At 44.6% G+C, this 17,369-nt stretch overlaps 1 protein-coding gene across 1 annotated transcript in view; it reads right to left on the reverse strand.

Annotated features, from left to right (window-relative positions):
• Positions 1–637: 637 nt before the first annotated feature.
• LOC114034550 (myosin-6) overlaps positions 638–17,369 on the reverse strand; it is a gene marked incomplete at its 3' end in the record, with an annotated part of 30,730 nt that continues 13,998 nt past the window's right edge. Inside the window, exons 14-28 of the mRNA XM_027850284.1 lie at positions 16,624–16,691; positions 16,282–16,369; positions 16,058–16,175; positions 15,779–15,902; positions 15,230–15,366; positions 13,874–14,129; positions 12,730–12,972; positions 12,289–12,465; positions 11,595–11,740; positions 11,174–11,264; positions 4,687–5,076; positions 3,021–3,147; positions 2,757–2,875; positions 1,687–1,883; positions 638–821 (exon numbers count right to left, since the gene is read on the reverse strand). Of these exons, the coding sequence (XP_027706085.1) occupies positions 638–821; positions 1,687–1,883; positions 2,757–2,875; positions 3,021–3,147; positions 4,687–5,076; positions 11,174–11,264; positions 11,595–11,740; positions 12,289–12,465; positions 12,730–12,972; positions 13,874–14,129; positions 15,230–15,366; positions 15,779–15,902; positions 16,058–16,175; positions 16,282–16,369; positions 16,624–16,691 (2,465 nt within the window). The remainder of the gene's footprint in view (positions 822–1,686; positions 1,884–2,756; positions 2,876–3,020; positions 3,148–4,686; positions 5,077–11,173; positions 11,265–11,594; positions 11,741–12,288; positions 12,466–12,729; positions 12,973–13,873; positions 14,130–15,229; positions 15,367–15,778; positions 15,903–16,057; positions 16,176–16,281; positions 16,370–16,623; positions 16,692–17,369) is intronic.

Consider the following 17,369-nt stretch of genomic DNA (forward strand, 5'->3'; position numbering starts at 1 on the left):
CTCCTTTTCTTCCACACCTTGTCCAAGTTTCTCTGAATCTTATCAAGAACCAAGGATGGGGACTGGCTCACTCAACAAAGTCTCCAGGCTGCCCTCCCCTCAGCCCTATTCCTGGGCCTCCTTCCATACCCACTCCCTGGCCCATTTCTCTTCTACACCCTCACCTTCCTTGCCTTCATCTTCCTTGGCACTCCCAGCCTCCCATCTCCCCATCCTCTTGGCTTCCTCTCCCCCAATCTCTCTCTTTGCCTCCTTCTCCATGCCTGGGCTCTTCCCTCTGGGCATCGCTCAGCTTCTCTATGGACTTCTTTGGACCTTTTTACTCTTATCTAGCTTTCTCTTCTTTCTCTTCTCTTCTATCCCCATTGTAGAGATTCTACCCCCTTATCTTTCTTTCCTTCTTCATCTTTAGCATGGCCCACCCAATAAAAAGGATTGAATCTGGAGTCATAGCAGGTGGAATTGAACCCCGGATTTACCACCTGACACCTGCGTGACACTGGGCAAGTTAATTTCTTCATCTGTAAGATGAAGGCATTGCCATAAACGTCCTTTAACATCCCTTCAAACTCTAAAGCTTGTATTGGATGAGCCCTCTGACCCTGTAGCAGTCCCTCTCCATCCTGCCTGTGCTCACCTTGTCAAAGTTCCTCTGTTTCTTGTCCAGAGCAGCAGCGGCAGCATTGGACCGTTCCACATCCACCATTAGGTCCTCGATTTCATTCTGCAGTCGGTGCTTGGTCTTCTCTAGGGATGAGCACTTGGCATTCACAGCCTCCACGGCCTCCTCTGCATCTTGTAGCCTCTGGGCCAGCTTCTTCCTAGGGGAGGCAGAGGGGAAAAGAGTGGAATTAAAACTATGAAGAAGCAGTGTGTGCCCCTGAGGAAACTACTAGGGCTACAAAGCCATTTAAGGGAACTAAGGCAGTTTTCTACAATAACCTAGAATACATGCAGCGATATGGAGAACTAGTATTCTAGAACCAAAGTTACTGAGAATCCCATTCTAGAGGGATCAAGTGCCTAGGACCAATACTAGGACTGGAGTTACCTTGGTTCCAGCCCCTCCCCCAGGGTACTTACCTAGGCCGACGATGGGTCCTCCGACCAACAAGCTTTTTGCTCGTCTTATACACATGCATCAGGTATAGTCCGGGCCAAAAGCTCGCCCGTCACAGGAAGTGGGCTAGGGCCAGCCAAAGTGGGAGGAGCAGACGGTTGGGGATAGGTTCCCTTTCCAGTCATCATTACCTGATCGGAATGATTCTAGAGGACCTCCCTTTCCCTTCCTTCGAGGATTCCATTATTATTTCCCCTCATTTCCTCTTCCCCTTCATCCTGTAATCACCCTCCCATCTTGTACCCTTCTTCCTAGTCAGACACTCTCTCCACTGCTATAAGTTGGGATGTTTGTGCCTTTTCTCTGTGAGCTGGCAGGTGAATTCACTTGGAGAACTCGGAGGGATTTAGTCTATGGCAGGGCTACAGCTGTTGCATCCAGTTTGGGGCTGGGACCTCCCGAACTTGACCTCCTGTCTATCGTCCCAGAATCATCCATCTATAGTTCTCCTTTTTCCTCATCCACATCACTCACTACAATTTAATTTGCTGGGAACCCTGGGGTCCAGAGCTGAATGGAATCTGGTGAACAGAGTGGTAGAGTTAGGAGAGGCCCTAAGGACTCACTTGGCCTCCTCTAGCTCCTCAGTCCTCTGGATGGCGTCCGTCTCGTACTTGGTCCTCCACTGTGCCACCTCTGAGTTGGCCTTGGACAGGACACGCTGCAGCTCAGCCTTGGCCTCAGTCTCCTCCTCATACTGCTCCCTCAGGAGGTCGCAGTCATGCCGGGCTGATTGAAGAGCATGTGCCAGGGCATTCTTTGCCTGTGGGAAAGCAGAGGTGGGGAGAGATGGGGAGATCCTGATTACCTTCTAGTAGGGAGGAACATGCAAATCTTCCAAGTTCTGTTCCAATTTGTAAACTCTACTGCTAGCCTGAAACTCAGAGAGCCATAGAATTTTAGAACTGGCAGAGACCTTGGAGATCATTTATTATAACTCCTACATTTTATATATGGGGAAACAGAGGTTAAATGATTTGTTCAAGGTCATACAGTTGTGGGGCAGCTAGATGGTACAGTGGATAGAACAACAGCCCTGGAGTCAGAAGGACCTAATTTCAAGTCTGGACTCAGACACTTAGTAGCTGTGTGACCCTGGGCAAGTCACTTAACCTTGATTGCCTCCAAAAAAACCAAATTTGGTGAAGGCCATACACTTGGTGAGTAGCAGAGCAGGGAATAAACCCATGGCTTTTAACCCCAAGTTAGTTGCTTTTTCCTATTATGTCAGCTTCCTACCTACAGTACAAAAAGACTTGGGGTTCTAATCCTGGCTTTGCCACTTATTGGCTGTGTAACTTTGAATGTCACTTCACCACTCTTGGCCTTAATTTCCCCATCTGTCAGATGTGGATAACTCATTACCTTACGTATGTAAGGCATTAGTATTGTAGATGGGTAAACTGAGGTGAGAGAGGTCCAGTTTGCCCAAGGTTACATAGCTGACAGCTACTAGGGCTAGAACTAGAATATAAGGTCTCCTGACCTTGTGTGTGTGTAGTCTTTGTTTTTGTTTTTACTACCTAGTATATTCTTGTAGCCTCAAGAGTCTACCCCTAATCTCCCAGGTTCATTCTCTCTTGGTTAACACCAGACATGTGTGTGTCTCCAAGTCCTCTTCCCACCCTGAACTTACCTTGGCCTCCTCTTCCAGCTGTCTCTTAAGGTCCTCCATTTGCTGGGTATAGGAGAGCTTTCCCCTGGTCAGCTGGGAGATCAGTGCCTCTTTCTCCTCCAGCTGACGAGTCAGTTCACCTAGAGCAGAAGGAATAAAGATTTTTGTATGTGAGGTATGTGGGCCTTAGCCAATAACCATAGCAGAGGGAGGGTTAGGGCTAGAGGGTGGTAGGAAATAATCTGAAAAGAGTGGCAGAGAAGGACCTGAGGGAAGGGCACTCACCGTTCTCTGTCTGTAATTTGGCTCGCTGGGTGGTAAAGTCATTGAGGGAACGCTGTGCCTCTTCCAGTTTTACCCGGTACTCATTCACCTGGTCCTCCAGAGTTCGGGACACTTTCTCCAGGTTTGCCTGTGGGTAATATGGAGAAAGGAAGGCTCAGTGAACATGTGTGACAGGGGTTAAGGATGGGGGGAGCCAAGTAGAATAATCCAGCTTCTGAGAAAGATCTGAACGAAGAGTGAAAATGAAAGTTATAGGTTAAAATGAGAGAAAGGTGGGAAAATAAGTTTAGTTGAATTCAATTCATCAACCATTTATTAAGCACCTACTAGGTACAAGAGGAGAGAACCCATGGCATAGTGGATAGGGTACTGTCCTTGGAGTTAGGAAGACTTGGGTTTAAGTCCCACCTCATCTACACAGGATGAGTGATCCAGGGCAAACCATTTAACCTTTCAATGCCTCAGGGTAACTCTGAAAATTGAAGAACAGCTGACAATCTGCTTTGGTAGAGGGAGGTCCTAAGATTGATTAAAATCTCAGGTCCAGGCCAAAAAAAAAAAAAAAAATTAGACAAGATACTACACTAGGTGCTGAAGTTATAAAGCCAAAAAACAAATCAAAACAAAACAAAACAAAACAAAAAAATAAAATTGTCCCTGCTATCTAAGGGCTCACATTCTATTGGGAGGAGAAATGTTATCACCTCCTTTGAGCTGGAATCAAACCACCAACTTAAGGATGCTTCATAGAATCAGACTCTGTGGTTACTCTACCAGCTGAGCTGTTTCAGAGGAAAAAGGGAATGGAAATGGATGCATTCTGTAAATAGTTGGAAGGAAAAAGAGAAAGGAATGGTAGGAGAGATTAAGGGAGATACATACAGAATTAAAACAATGAGATGCCTTAGAAGAGAGAGGGACAGTGGTATCAAAGAGGGAAAAAAAAAGAGAAAGATGTATGTGAAAAAGGAAGCAGAGAGAAAGGGAGATGAAAGAAGAAGACTGAAAGGGCTCTGAGAAGTGATCCAACTCTGTCATTGTGCAGATGAACAAACCAAAGCCCCACAGTAGAAGATTTGCCCAAGGTCACACAGGTAGTAAGACTTTAGACCAAGTCCAACTCTGACTCCCAAGCTAGTACTTTTTTATGACATCAGTCTACAATAACACAAGGTGCCAAGGAAGGGACCTTGGGGATCATTTAGTCCAACTCCCATAGTAGCAGGCTGATGCTAAAAGACTATGAGGGACGCGGTAATCTCTCTCTTATTGAATTTTCTTACAACGTTTTGTCTAGATCACATTCTACTTTTTAGTATACTTATTAGGGCCATGCCTATCACTTCTGTAAAATTGTAAGCTCCTTGAGGGCAGGAAGTACTTTTTTTAAAAAATCTTTGTTTCCTCAGCTACTAACTACAGTGCTGTGAGCATCATAGGCATTTACTAAATGTTTATTGGATTGTTGAAAGAGAGGGACGAAAGAAATTAGAGGACAAGAGAAGAAAACAACCAGAGATGATGAAGAGAAACCAAGCCAGAAACTGGGGCTCCTTCCCTCTCTCCCTTCCTCCCTTCAACTCTCTCTGTCTCTGTCCCCGTCTCTCTCTCTCTCTCTATTTGTCTCTGTTCTTATCTCTGCCTCTCTTCCTCTTCCTCCTCTCACCTTGGCCTTGATGACCTGCTCCATGTTGGAGGTGACATCGTCCAGCTCCAGCTTGAACTCGCTCTTCTCCTTCTCCAGCTTCTGCTTCACCCTCTGCAGATTGTCGATCTGCTCTCCCAGCTCGGCCACACTGTCCGCGTGCTTCTTGCGCAGGGCGGCCGCCGTGGCCTCGTGCTGCAGCGTCGCCTCTTCCAGGTCCCTCCGCATCTTCTGGAACTCCGCCTCCCTCTTCTTGTTCATCTCGATCTGGACAGAGGTGGCCCCTCCGGCCTCCTCCAGCCTCTCGCTGATCTCCTCCAGCTCCCGGGATAAGTCTGAGCGCAGCTTCTCCACCTTGGCCCGGGCTGTCCTCTCTGCTTCCAGCTCCTCCTCCAGCTCCTCGATTCGAGCCTGGGGACAGAGAGAAGAGAATTTGAATAAAGAAGACCCTCGTCTAATCTAGTTGGGAAGAGAGGAAAGGAGATGACTTTGGTCAAAAGCTAACTCAAGGACCTCAAGGCTCACTGAATAAGAAGGGGGCCAGGAAAAAAATGGACCTGTCATGTTAGAGAAGAAGGTCCTGGGTAAAACAAAAAAGATAAAAGAAAAGAAAAGAAGGCTGTGAGAAAACCTGAGACATGTTTTCACCAACACGACACTAACTGTAGAACAGGAGGGACACAATGGAGCCTAATCTCATTTAGATAACATTGGCAATCCCCTATCAGTACTAGAACCCGAAAACACACACACACACACACACACACACACACACTCACATTTATATAGCACTTTTAGGTTTACAAAGTTCTTTTTTCCCTCTCCCAACAATAATGGGAAGTAGATGGTGCAGGTATGATTGCTCTCATTTTATAGATAGTAAAACTGAGGCTCATAGAGGTAAAGTGATTTGCCCATGGCTGCACAGTATCAGAGCTGGCATATGAACTTAAGACTCCTGAGAGATGGTCTCTTTGCTACACCATAACTTAGAATCTCCCACCTAGAATCCAAATCATTGGGTAGTGGCATCCCTTCCATCTGGAATTCAGATTACACAAATGGCTCTTATTTTAATGCCAAATTTCAGTGATTGATTCTTTCCTTTTTGCCGTCCGTTTTTAGGGAAAGTGATCAAACAATGACCAAAAATAGCAAAGATTTAGTTGAAAACAAAGTAATACTTTTAGTATATGTCCTTGGTTTGGTACAGCTTCAACCCAATTTCTTATACTTTCTACAACTGCAGTATAGGATGATGAGAATTTGTGTTCAGAGAGATGACCCTGAGGTAGTGTAATATCTGAGTCACCAGAGAAAATTTCCATGAGATTCATTATGCTCTGCTTCCCAGGGCAGGAAAATGGACTTGTACATTCTATATAGATTTGCATGGAAAAGACTTTAAACAACCAGTGGCTTCTGTTTATCCTCAGGTAACCAGAAAATTCAATTAACTGTGGACTCCCTCCTCCCCCTCAGCCTATAATTCCTTGAGCTGACTAGTTATTTGAGGTTTTACTGTATTGACTTCCTAATGTTGAGTCCTAGGAGCATAACTAGTTTAGTGGTTATTTTAGTGGGCACTGTCTTCACCTCCTTCCCTTGTTTGTCTATCTACTGGTCCACTTATCTGACTGAGAGGCCATCTCACACTCACCTAGAGCTGTGAGGTTCACAAAGCACTTTCCCCAAAGCAATTCTATGAGGCCTAGATACTAGTATTGTTATCTCCGGTTTACAGATGAAGAAGATAAGACCCAGTGAAGGTAAATAACTTGCCTAAGTTCATGAAACTAGTAAATTCTGGAACCCGGACTCAAATACAGGTATTCTGACTCTAAAAACTGTGTTCTTTGTTCTACATAAGACTTCTTTTTGTCCCACTCACTTTATTCTTTGGCTGCAGCAGGGGCCAAGCAGAAAAGGGGATATGATCCTTTTCTTTAGGATGGTGTCTAAACTCTGTGGCCCTGTGTGTCAGCAGGGTGTAGGTTTCCAATGGCACATATATTTATTTATTTTCAATCCTGTGGATACCAGTAGCAGGAGAGGAAAGCCACTCTTCCCACTTTCCAGCAGAGGGGAGCACCTCAACTGAAATGAGAAGAGAATGCTTTTGTTCTGCGGCACAGAACAAGTGATGGAAACTATTTCTTCCAAGGGGAGACGCATAGTAAAGCAGAAAGAGCGTTGCTCTTGAAGACAGATGATCTGGGCTCAAGTTCAGGTTCTTATACTCACTAGGTTTTGTGACTCTAGGCAAGTCATTTAAGTTCTTTGTGCCTATACAAAGGGGATAATGACAATAATACCTGTACATCCTATCTCAGAGTTGTGAGGACAGGGTTCTGCAAACTTTAAAGTGCTAAAGACATTCAAGCTATTATAACAAAAGGAGGAGATACAAACAAAGATCTTTTTCCTAGTCTAGAAAAAACAAATCCAGCCAGTGAATCACAGATGGCGACACCTGGAGGACGCAAAGAAGACAGGTAGTAAAGGATAGTAGAAATAGCACTGGAACTGGGGCCCAAAGACCTGGGTTCAAATACTATTTTTGACCAAGTGACTGGTCAGTCATTTCCCCTCTCTAGGCCTCAATTTTCTCATCTCTCATATGGTGGGGGGTGGTGGAAGTAAGAGATTGGATTGGATAGATGATTAATAGAATGAAGCTTCTTAATGGTCTTTCATTTTTGCATTTATATCCTCAGTACTTAGCATAGTGCCTAGCACATAGTAGGCACTTAATACTTTAAAAAAAATCAGGCAGCTAGGTACCACAGTGGATCAAATGCTGAGCCTAGAGTGGGAAAGAACTGAGTTAAAATTTTGCCTCAGATACTCCCTAGCTGTGTGACCCTGGGCAAGTCACTTAACCTATGTCTGTCTCAGTTTCCCCATTTGTAAAATGGGGATAATATTGGCACCTATCTCAGGATTGTTGTGAGGTTAAAAAAATGAGATTATTTTTGTAAAGTGCTTTGCAAACCTTAAAAGTGTTATATAAATGCTAGCTATTATTATTTTTGTTTAATGGAATGGATCTCTAAGGTCCCTTCCAACTCTGTGTCCTATGATCTTATGATTTCATTTAAAATAGAACTGGGTTTCCCAGGAGAGAGATCTATGAACTTGAGCAAATGCCTGAGACATTTGTTTTCACTACACTGGCTCTCAGTGGAAATGCTTGTACTTAGTACTGAAAGATTGTTGGCAAAGTACCCTCTTGGGTAGCCCTTTGGGTTATTGAGGTAGTGCAGTGGATAGAGCCCTCCCCCTGGAGTCAGGAAGACCTGAGTTCAGGTCCCATTTCTGACACTTAACTGTTTTTTTGACCATGGGTAAGTCACTTTACCTCAATTTCCTCAACCGTAAAATGTGGATACTGATAGTACTTAATTCTCAGGGTTGTTTTGACAAGCAAATAGGATTACATTTGTGAAGCGCTTAGGTGCCTGGCATATAGTAGGTGTTATATTAATGCTTCCTTCCCTCTTTCTTGGGTGCTAAGGGGAGAAATAGGATATGTCTCCTCCCAAATTCTCCCTTCCAGCTTACATCATCATCATTCAACACTACTCCAAAAAATCTGGAATTTCATTTGTGTGGTGATTCTCTTCCTGGATACAAATCAGAACCCCCTCGAACCTCCTGTCCCCAGACACGCTTCAGCAAATGATTTCATGAGTTGCTGTGGTCAAAAACAACCAGCGCTTGATGGCCAACTTGCTGGTGATGGATGAACCTCTCTCTCTCTCTCTCTCTCTCTCTCTCTCTCTCTCTCTCTCTCTCAACTTAACTATTCTGGTCCTTGAAGGCCAGATACAGCTTTCTGCTGGGCCAATATTCAAAGCCTCTCTTGCTTGACTGGACCCACTGGACCCTGGAGCTCTGCTGGCATAGTCTTCCAGTACCTAGGGTCACCTCCATACATGAGGAAGTGTCCAACAGGACTTGAGTGGAAGATAATAATAGCTGACCTTTATGCAGTATTGTCTGGTTACTAAGTATTTTATTCACATTATCCTACTGAATAAGTTAATAGCCTATGAGGGTGGTAGGATAAATACAGAGTGCCCAAAAAGTCTCAGTGCAGTTTAAAGTTGTTAAAACAACAACAACAACAACAGCAACAACAAAAACTTAAAATCACACTTAGACTTTTGGGACACTCTGTGTTAATGCTCGTATGTTCCAGAAATTAGAGTCCACGGAGATTATACAACTTGGCCAAGGACTTCTCGTCAGTAAATGACAGCATCAAGCCTGGAGGCAGCTAAGTGCTGGAGTGGATAGAGTGATCTTGGGCAAGTAGCTTCCCCTTTCTCAGCCTCCGTTTCCTGATTTATAAAATGGGAACAATAAAAACATCTACCTCGGAGGGTTGTTGTGAGGATCAGATGAGATAATGTTAGGTGACTCAGTGGGCATGGTGTCAGCAAGCCCTGAGTTCAAATCTAGCCTCAGGTATTTACTAGCTGAATGACCCTGGGCAAGTCATTTAACTTCTACCTCTACAATGGAAATATTAATAGAATAAAGGGTTATTGTGGGGATAAAATGAGAAAATAATTGTAAAACACTTAGAACAGTGCTTAGCACATAGTAAGCACCATATAAATGTTAGCTATTATTATTATGTATTTAGGAACTCTTAAGGTGCTATATAAACGCAAACATTATTGTTGTTGTTATAATCAGTCTTTATCTTAGTGCTCTAATTCCCAGCCATTTCCCCACTATACTGGGCTACCTCTAGTCAGATTTGTACCCAGGTAAGGATAAAATGAGCTTCTAACCGCAAGGAATCAATGTCCTTGCTTGCAGGTGACTGTCATTTTGTCGACATCTGGCACATACTTAGCCCTACTATGAGTAAGGTATGCCCTACATGACGACACACACACAATAGGTGCTGACTCGGGCTTTTTTTTTTTTTTTGGTGAGGCAATAGGGGTTAAGTGACTTGCCCAAGGTCACACAGCTAGTGAGTGTCAAGTGTCTGAGGCTGGATTTGAACTCAGGCCTCCTGACTCCAAGGCGGGAGCTCTATCCACTGCGCCATCTAGCTGCCCCACAACAGGTGCTTAGTAAATGTTTGAAATTGAATTGAATCCTGGTCAAATCAGCAGAGTCCACAGCAGGCGGCTGGCAGAGCCCCTGTCTGTGGACGACTGAGAGTGCCTTTGGGTAAGTGAGTGCTCTGGAGGGAGGATTCGCCTCATGGAAGGGGTGAATTGTACATGAAATGTCAGTGACAGTAGTCAGATATATTTCTTATTCAAAGATAATGCTGCAAATAAAGAAATACGGAAAGACAAAATGATGCAGTGTTACAATACCTGAACTGCAAATACACTGACTATAATGACATTTTTTTAAAAAGAGAAGAAAACAAAGCCAGAGGTAACAAAATTTTAGGTAGACCTGGAAAGGGACGTGATGAAAACATGTTTAGTTTTTCATGTTTATTAATATCTTTGGTTCTACTTTGTTAAATACTAAGGGTTCTATGTAAGATTTTACTTCTTCTTTTGAATGTTTATTTGACTCTTTGTTCTTGTTAAAGGTTATGAATTTTTTTTGTTTTTTTTTGTTTTTTAAAAGAGGCATCCCTAGGCTTCCTACCTATCTTTGTGATAGTCTGCTACCTTGTATAGGAGGAAAGGGGACAGATGGGGAAGGGTACGGGGAGGGGCTTTCTCCATCATTTGCTTTAGAGCAAAAGGACCCAGAAAAAGAAACCAACACAACTTTTTGTGCCCCCCCCCAAAAAAAAGATTAGCTAATTGTTAGGAGATATTCCCCCCGGGCTTCCAGAGTAGCCCAACTTGAGGCTGTTCTAGAGAGAAAGTGAATTATTTTCATCTGAGAAATAATTAGCATTGTAGAGAGTCACTAAACTCTCAGGGGAAAGTGATTGAGTATCCCTGTTAGTTAACTTTGAGCTTGCTTGAGGAGAGACTGTCCTGTGGTATAGTAGAAAGAGCCCTAGCTCTGGAGTCATAGAACCTGCATTTAAATCCCGCCTCCGACACTTACTACTGTATGACCTTGGCTAAGTCACGTAACCTCCATGGCCCTCATCTGAAACACTGGATTGCCCTCTGAGGTTCTTCTCTTCTGCCTTTAGATGGTAGATTTTGTTGTTGTTGTTTAATCATTTATCAGTCGTTTCTGATTCTTTGCAACCCCAGTTGGGGTTTTCTTGACAAAGATACTATTTTCTTCTCCAGCTTATTTTACAGATAAGGAAATTGAGGCAAACAGGGTTAAGTGACTCGCCCAGGGTCTCAAAGCTAGTGAAGTGTCCCAGACTGGATCTGAACTCAGATCTTCGTGACTCTAGGCTCGGCATTCTATCTACTGAGCCACTTAGCTTCCCTGTTTTGTGGTATTCTATGATTCTATCATATGATTCTATATCCTAGAATGTCCCAGGTGTCTTCTCTGGAGTATCCAAACCCTTCAGTGCCCTCTACCTAGCTGTCCAGACGGTTACCTGGTTTTCCTTTAGTTTCTTCTGTAGCTGGAGAGCCACTGCCTGTTCATGCTCGATTTTGCTGTTCAGCTGATTTATGTCAAACTCTTTCCTGGAATAGAGGTTGGTGGATGTTGGGCATTCCCCCTCCTTCATTTCTGCCTCTTCTCTTCCCCTGTTCTAGGACACTGGGATTACTCAGTCCTGTCCCCACTTCCCCCACAGACAAATTACTAATGCCAGCTTTTCCAGGAGTGTGGATGCGGAGAAGGGGAATGCCTGGGATAAATCTACCCTGTGGAAAGGGTTACATTAGCCATTCCCTGATGCCTCTGAGAGAATAGGGTCACAACAGAGGTTGGTGTTCTGTTCTTCTGACGTGCCCTCTGACTGACCCACAGATCTCATATGCCCTCTCTCTTCCCCACCACAAGGCTCATACTTCTTGAGTTTCTCCTCTAGCTGCTGCTTGTCATTCTCCAGGTCCATGATGCTCTCCTGGGTCAGCTTCAGGTCTCCTTCCAGCTTCCTCTTTGCTCGCTCCAGGTCCATCCGAACCTTTTTCTCCTGTTCCAGGGATCCTTCCAGCTGACAGAGAGATAGAGTCAGAGGAAGAAAGAGAGAAAGACACAGACGGAGAGATAGAGACAGATGTCCAGTCAGAGAGAGACTATTCCAGGTAAGACCAAGAATCTACTATGCAGAATGCTCTCCTTTCGTCTTGACTCTAGACCCAAAGTTTGTGGGGCTCCCGTCCTCAAGCACATGGGACCTGAGGTCAAGTTGCCAAAGGAAACAAGGATAAAGTTTGAAGAAGGATCTCAGATAACAAAGAAGTTCCAGTGACCTCAGGAATAAGATCAATGGATTTTATTTAATTCAATTCAACAAATACTTATTAGGATCCTGCTGTGTGCATGTTAGTGTGCAAGGTGTTGGAGATCATAGGATCCCCTAGATCTCAAAGTAGAACAGATTTTAGAGACCATCTAGTCCAAAGGCCCAAGAAAATTGGATGACATACCCAAGGTTATATACAGAATGAAAGGGGATAGCCCCTGCCCTCTTAGACCACTGGAGTTTCCTGGAAAGACCCTAGCTCAGTGACCTAAGGGGATGAGGTCAAAGTTACTCACATCATCCACTTGCTGCTCCAGCTTAACCTTGGACTTGGTCAGTGAGTTGACCTTGTCTTCCTCAGCTTGCAGGTCATCCAGTGCTTGCTGGTGGGCCTCTTGCAGGGCCTTCTTCTCCTTAGTCAACTTGGCAATGATCTCATCCAGCCCAGCCATCTCCTCGGTCAGGTTTTTCACCTGTGGGACAAGAACCCCATTTCCCACCCACCATTGTAGTCAAAGGTTGGCAGGCCCAAACCAATTAACTGATTCCAAGGTATTGTCCATAAGAGGTTTTGTGAAGTTCAATATCAGGGCTTATGTTAATTTCATAGACCACTGGGGGAAAGGTAGATTTGATTATGGGTGTTACTAGTGGCCTGGCCCTATGGCAGAGGCCAGTATGGCCTGGGAGTCTCGTGGAGGTCTAAGGATGGAACTGAAAAGGATCCCTTTGCTTACCTTGTTTTCCGTTGCATGCTTCTCCTTCTCCACCTTGGCCAGGGTCAGCTCCAGATCGTCAATGTCCTTCTTCAGCTCTGAGCACTCATCCTCCAGCTTTCGCTTCTTGGCTGTGAGCTCAGCATTCATCTCCTCCTCATCCTCCAGGCGCTCTGTCTGCTCCTTCACCTTGGCCTCCAGCTGGATCTTGTTTTTGATCAGCTGATCACAGCGCTCTTCTGCATCTGCCAGGTTGTCTTGTTCCTGGGAGCAGAGCATGGAGAAAACAAGAGATTGAAGAGGGACTCTACCAACTAGGCAGTGACCAAACAAATCAGGGTATGTGAATGTAATGGAATATCATAGCACCATAAGAAAAGCCAACATAGTTTCAGAAAAGCCTGGGAAGACCTGAATGAACTGATGCAGAGTGAAGTAAACAGAACCAGGAGAACAATTTATACAATAATAACAAGATTATAAAGAAAAACAAGACTTGGAAACTTTGATCAATGCAAAGACCAACTGTGATTCCAGAGGACTGATGGTGAAGCATGTTATATGCTTGACAGTAGGATGATGGACTCAAGGTATAGAATAAGGCAAACTTTTTTAGATATACCCAAGGTGGGAATTTGTTTTGTTTGACTATGCATGTTTGCTATAAGGGTTTTGTTTTTTTTTTTTCTTTTTTTCTTTTTCCAGTGGAGGAGGGTAGTAAGAGGACAAGGAAGAGAAGGAAGGATAGGGATAAGGCTAGCAAAAAAAAAATAAATGAAATGAAGAAAAAGAGGATTAATGAAGCATCTTTTTTTCTTTAATGCAGAGAAGGGAACAGAAGAAAAGCCAGAAAGAAGCACAAATAAGCAAGACACCGTTGAAAAAAACAGGTTGAACCTATTATATACTTTAAAAGATAAGCAAAGTATACATAACATATACTTGCAGCTTTTTGAATAATTTTCTTTCTCTTTTTCAGTACATATATGGAAATGCCTATTTTGTTGGCTGTTTGTTAAGTTCAGAATAAAAACAAACAAAACAGGAAATTGAAAGGAGAAGAAAGATGAAGAGGGAGGATTAGAAAAAGACCTAGAACTCAGAGGTTCCCTGGAGTAGGAAGATGAGTTGTTTCCCAAGGGAGGGCAAGGTAAAGTAATCTTACTGCCTGGACTTGTAGCTGCAGATCATTCTTCTCCTGAAGCAGGGACACCATCTTTTCCTCCAGTTCCTTCCGTCGAGCGTCTGACTTCTCCAGGGCATCTTTGATGCGCCCAAATTCTTCCTTCATGTTGGCCATTTCCTTCTCTGTCTCTGCACTCTTCAGCAGAGGCTTAATCTTAAAGTAAAGCTTCATCCAGGGCCAATTCTTGACCCCCATGAAGGCCCGGATGTTCCATTGGATCACCAGGAGGGCATCCCTGAGAGGGAAAAGTCAATGTAAGGAGGAGAGGTGCCATGAACCCATTTATTTTGTTCTTCAATCCCATGAACCAGACTCCACCTAAGACTTCCTAGTCTCAAGAGACCTCCTATCATTGAGAGGGAAGGAAGGAAGATTGTAAATTCCTCAAGGGCAGGAGCACATTCGCTTCCTCCCTTTGTATCCCATAGAGGACCCAGACCAGTTTGAGGCACAGAGCAGTTACTTAATAAATGTTTGCTGATGGAAATATTCATAGAAAGGGGAAGATCTCTGTCCCTAACAATTGATATTTACATAGGGCTATAAATTTGCAAATTGCTTTCCATATGTTATCTCATTTGATCCTCACAACATAAAGTAGGTATCTCAAGTGTCATTATCCTCATCTTATAGAGAAGGAAACTGAGTCTCAGAGAAGGTAGGTGACTTGCCCCTGGTCACACAGCTAATAAATGTTAATGATGAGATTTGAAGCCAGGTCTCGCCAGACTCAAAGTCCAGCACTCCACCCACTATAGTGTACTTCCTCTCCATTCCACAGGCTATCACCACCCCTTGCCTTGTAGACTTTGTACTGAACCTTATATCACAGTAGCAGTGTGTCTCCTTGATAATTGCTGACAGAGGAGTATTAGGATAGGACCATAAAGGGGTCAGGTGTCAATCATTTCCTAATAACTAGGACTCCCAATGTCCTTGGTAGTTCTAGGGTTCATGACTAACCCATAGTATCCCAAGACCATCCAGTAATAATGACCGGCATTTATATGATGCGTTAACACCTACAAAACATTTTACATAAGTTATCTCATTTGGTCCTCGCAGTAACCCTAGAGGTAGGTGCTATTATTATCCCCACTTTACAGATGAAAAAAGCTGAGTCTGTGAGAGGTTAAATGACTTGCCTAGGGCTATTAAATATCTAAGGCATATTAGAACTCAGTTCTTCCTGATTCTAACTCTAGTACTCTATGCATTGCCCCATCTAGTGCTCAGATAGCTTCAGTTCTACTTAGACAACCTATCAGGGCCCCTGGTTCAGTGGTTCCCCAGTGCTCTCTCTCTGCTCTTGCTCTGCCTTCTTTCCCTTCTCACCTTCGTTCCACAATTTTCTTGAACTCAATCCTCATCAGCTGGCCCCGGGCCTGAGCCTGAATCCGGGTGATGATGCGGGACAATCTCTCGTCTCTCATCTCTTCCAGCAGCCCCAGCAGCCCAGCCTTGAAGAACACCTGGAGAGAAGATTCACATGTTGGAGATGAGGGAGGAAGAGAGGGATATCTTCATAGGAAGTCCTCCCAGGAGAGAATTGGGGAAGGAAGATGGGTGGAGCTGGGAGATTTCATTACAGAGATTTCAGAGTCATGGGATGGAACCTGAATCTCCCACCTGCTCTATCCCTAACATTAGAGCATGGACTAGGAGCCATCCTCCCAGGGAGGGGAGGACTTGGACTGCTGGGGGTGAGGAAAAGAGAGAAAAGGAAGTTGGAGATGAGATTGGTGGGAGGAGGGAACATAGTAAGGTGTAAAGGACAAGATGGGTCTTACCCTTCCTCTGTCCTTCTTGCTCAGACCCTCTCCCCTTAGGGTGTCCCTACACAATCCTAGTGAGCCCTCTCCTCCATGGCCCTGCCTCCCTCACCTTGGTGTGGCCGAACTTGTACTGGTTGTGGTCAATGTCTAAGGAGCCAAGCAGCTTCTCTGCCCCCTTCCTGCTGTCGATGAACTGGCCCTCGGGGATGGCTGCTGGGTTCAGAATCCGATACCTGAGGGGAGAGGTGGAGATGGTCATCTCACTCTCTGTATGGTTCTTGAGAATGATGCTACTTGGGAACAAGAACATCTACCACCAGCTCTACCCACCTGTGACCCTACCCCACCCTCCAGATCTGAACATTTTCCCTGAGCGGCCCACACCCACCTCTGTCGGAAGTCCCCATAGAGGATGCGGTTGGGGAATCCCTTCCTGCAGATTCGGATCCCTTCAAGCACCCCATTACAGCGTAGCTGGTGCATAACCAAGGGATTGTCCATCACCCCTATGGACATCAGAGGACAGGATGAAAGATAAGTTTCTGAGTAAATGGAGGCAGAGCGTTTGCTACCTCCTACCTTGTTTAACTCCCTTCCCCACCCACTACTCACCAGGAGCTTTCCTCTCATTGGGGATGATGCACCGCACAAAGTGGGGATGGGTGGTCTTTAGATTGGCCATCAGCTTGTTGAGGTTCTCCTGGGGATGGATGGCAGTGGTCAAGGAGGATTAGAGATGACAGGAGCCACCTCTTGGGCACCCTGAGGCCCAGCCCCAGCAACACTGAAACTCTAACTGTGTTGATTCAAGACTAACAGCCCTGAGTTTGCATAAGACCCGTGCAGAATTTGTATGTCCAAGGTAACACATCCCTCTGACCCCCACCCTGCACTGATAGGTCTAGTTTTCCCTCAGGATTCCCAGTTCTACCCACAGTGGCTAGCTCATCTTACCCTGTGGAGGGCTGACACTGTCTGGAAGGAAGAACCTTTTTTCTTGCCTCCTTTGCCTTTGGCATCAGCTATGTGAGAGAGGAAAGAATCCGTCAGGGAGGAACCGCATACTTTCTAGCTCCACCCCCCACACTCCTCGCTCTCCCTGCCTGTTTCCTTTTTCGTTACCTTTCCCCCTCAAGTCTTTCTAACTTCTCTTACTGTCAAGTATACCCCCATCCTCTCAGTCACCCAGGCTTACAACCTAGGTGTCATCCTTTACTCCTGACTCTTTCTCACTCCCCCATACCTTCTTAACATTGCTCATATATGCTCCGTTCTCTCCTCTGATACTACAACCATCCTGCTACAGGTCCCTGTTACCTTACACTTGGACACTTACAGTATAGCCTGCTGCTTGGTGTCTCTGTCTCATCTGTTCCCACTCTAATCTATCCTCCTCTTAATTGCCAAATAAGTCTTCCTAAAGTGCAGGTCTGACCCTATCACCTCCTCTAGTTAATAAACTCCAATGGCTCCCCTTCACCTCCAGGATCAAATATAAAATCTTCTGTTTGACTCTTAAAGCCTTTTGTAACCTGGTTGTTTCCTACCTTTCCAGTCTTCTTACACATTATTCCCTCCATATTATCTTTGATCCTTACTGTTTCTCTCACACATTTCTTTTTTTTTAAATAATTTTTTCCCCAATTACATGTTAAAATAAGTATTAAAACTTTAAAAAAGTTTTGAGTTCCAAATTCTAC

This window comes from Vombatus ursinus, unplaced genomic scaffold, assembly GCF_900497805.2.
Source record: "Vombatus ursinus unplaced genomic scaffold, bare-nosed wombat genome assembly UNPS02009018.1, whole genome shotgun sequence".
In the NCBI taxonomy this organism is placed as follows: Eukaryota; Metazoa; Chordata; class Mammalia; order Diprotodontia; family Vombatidae; genus Vombatus; species Vombatus ursinus.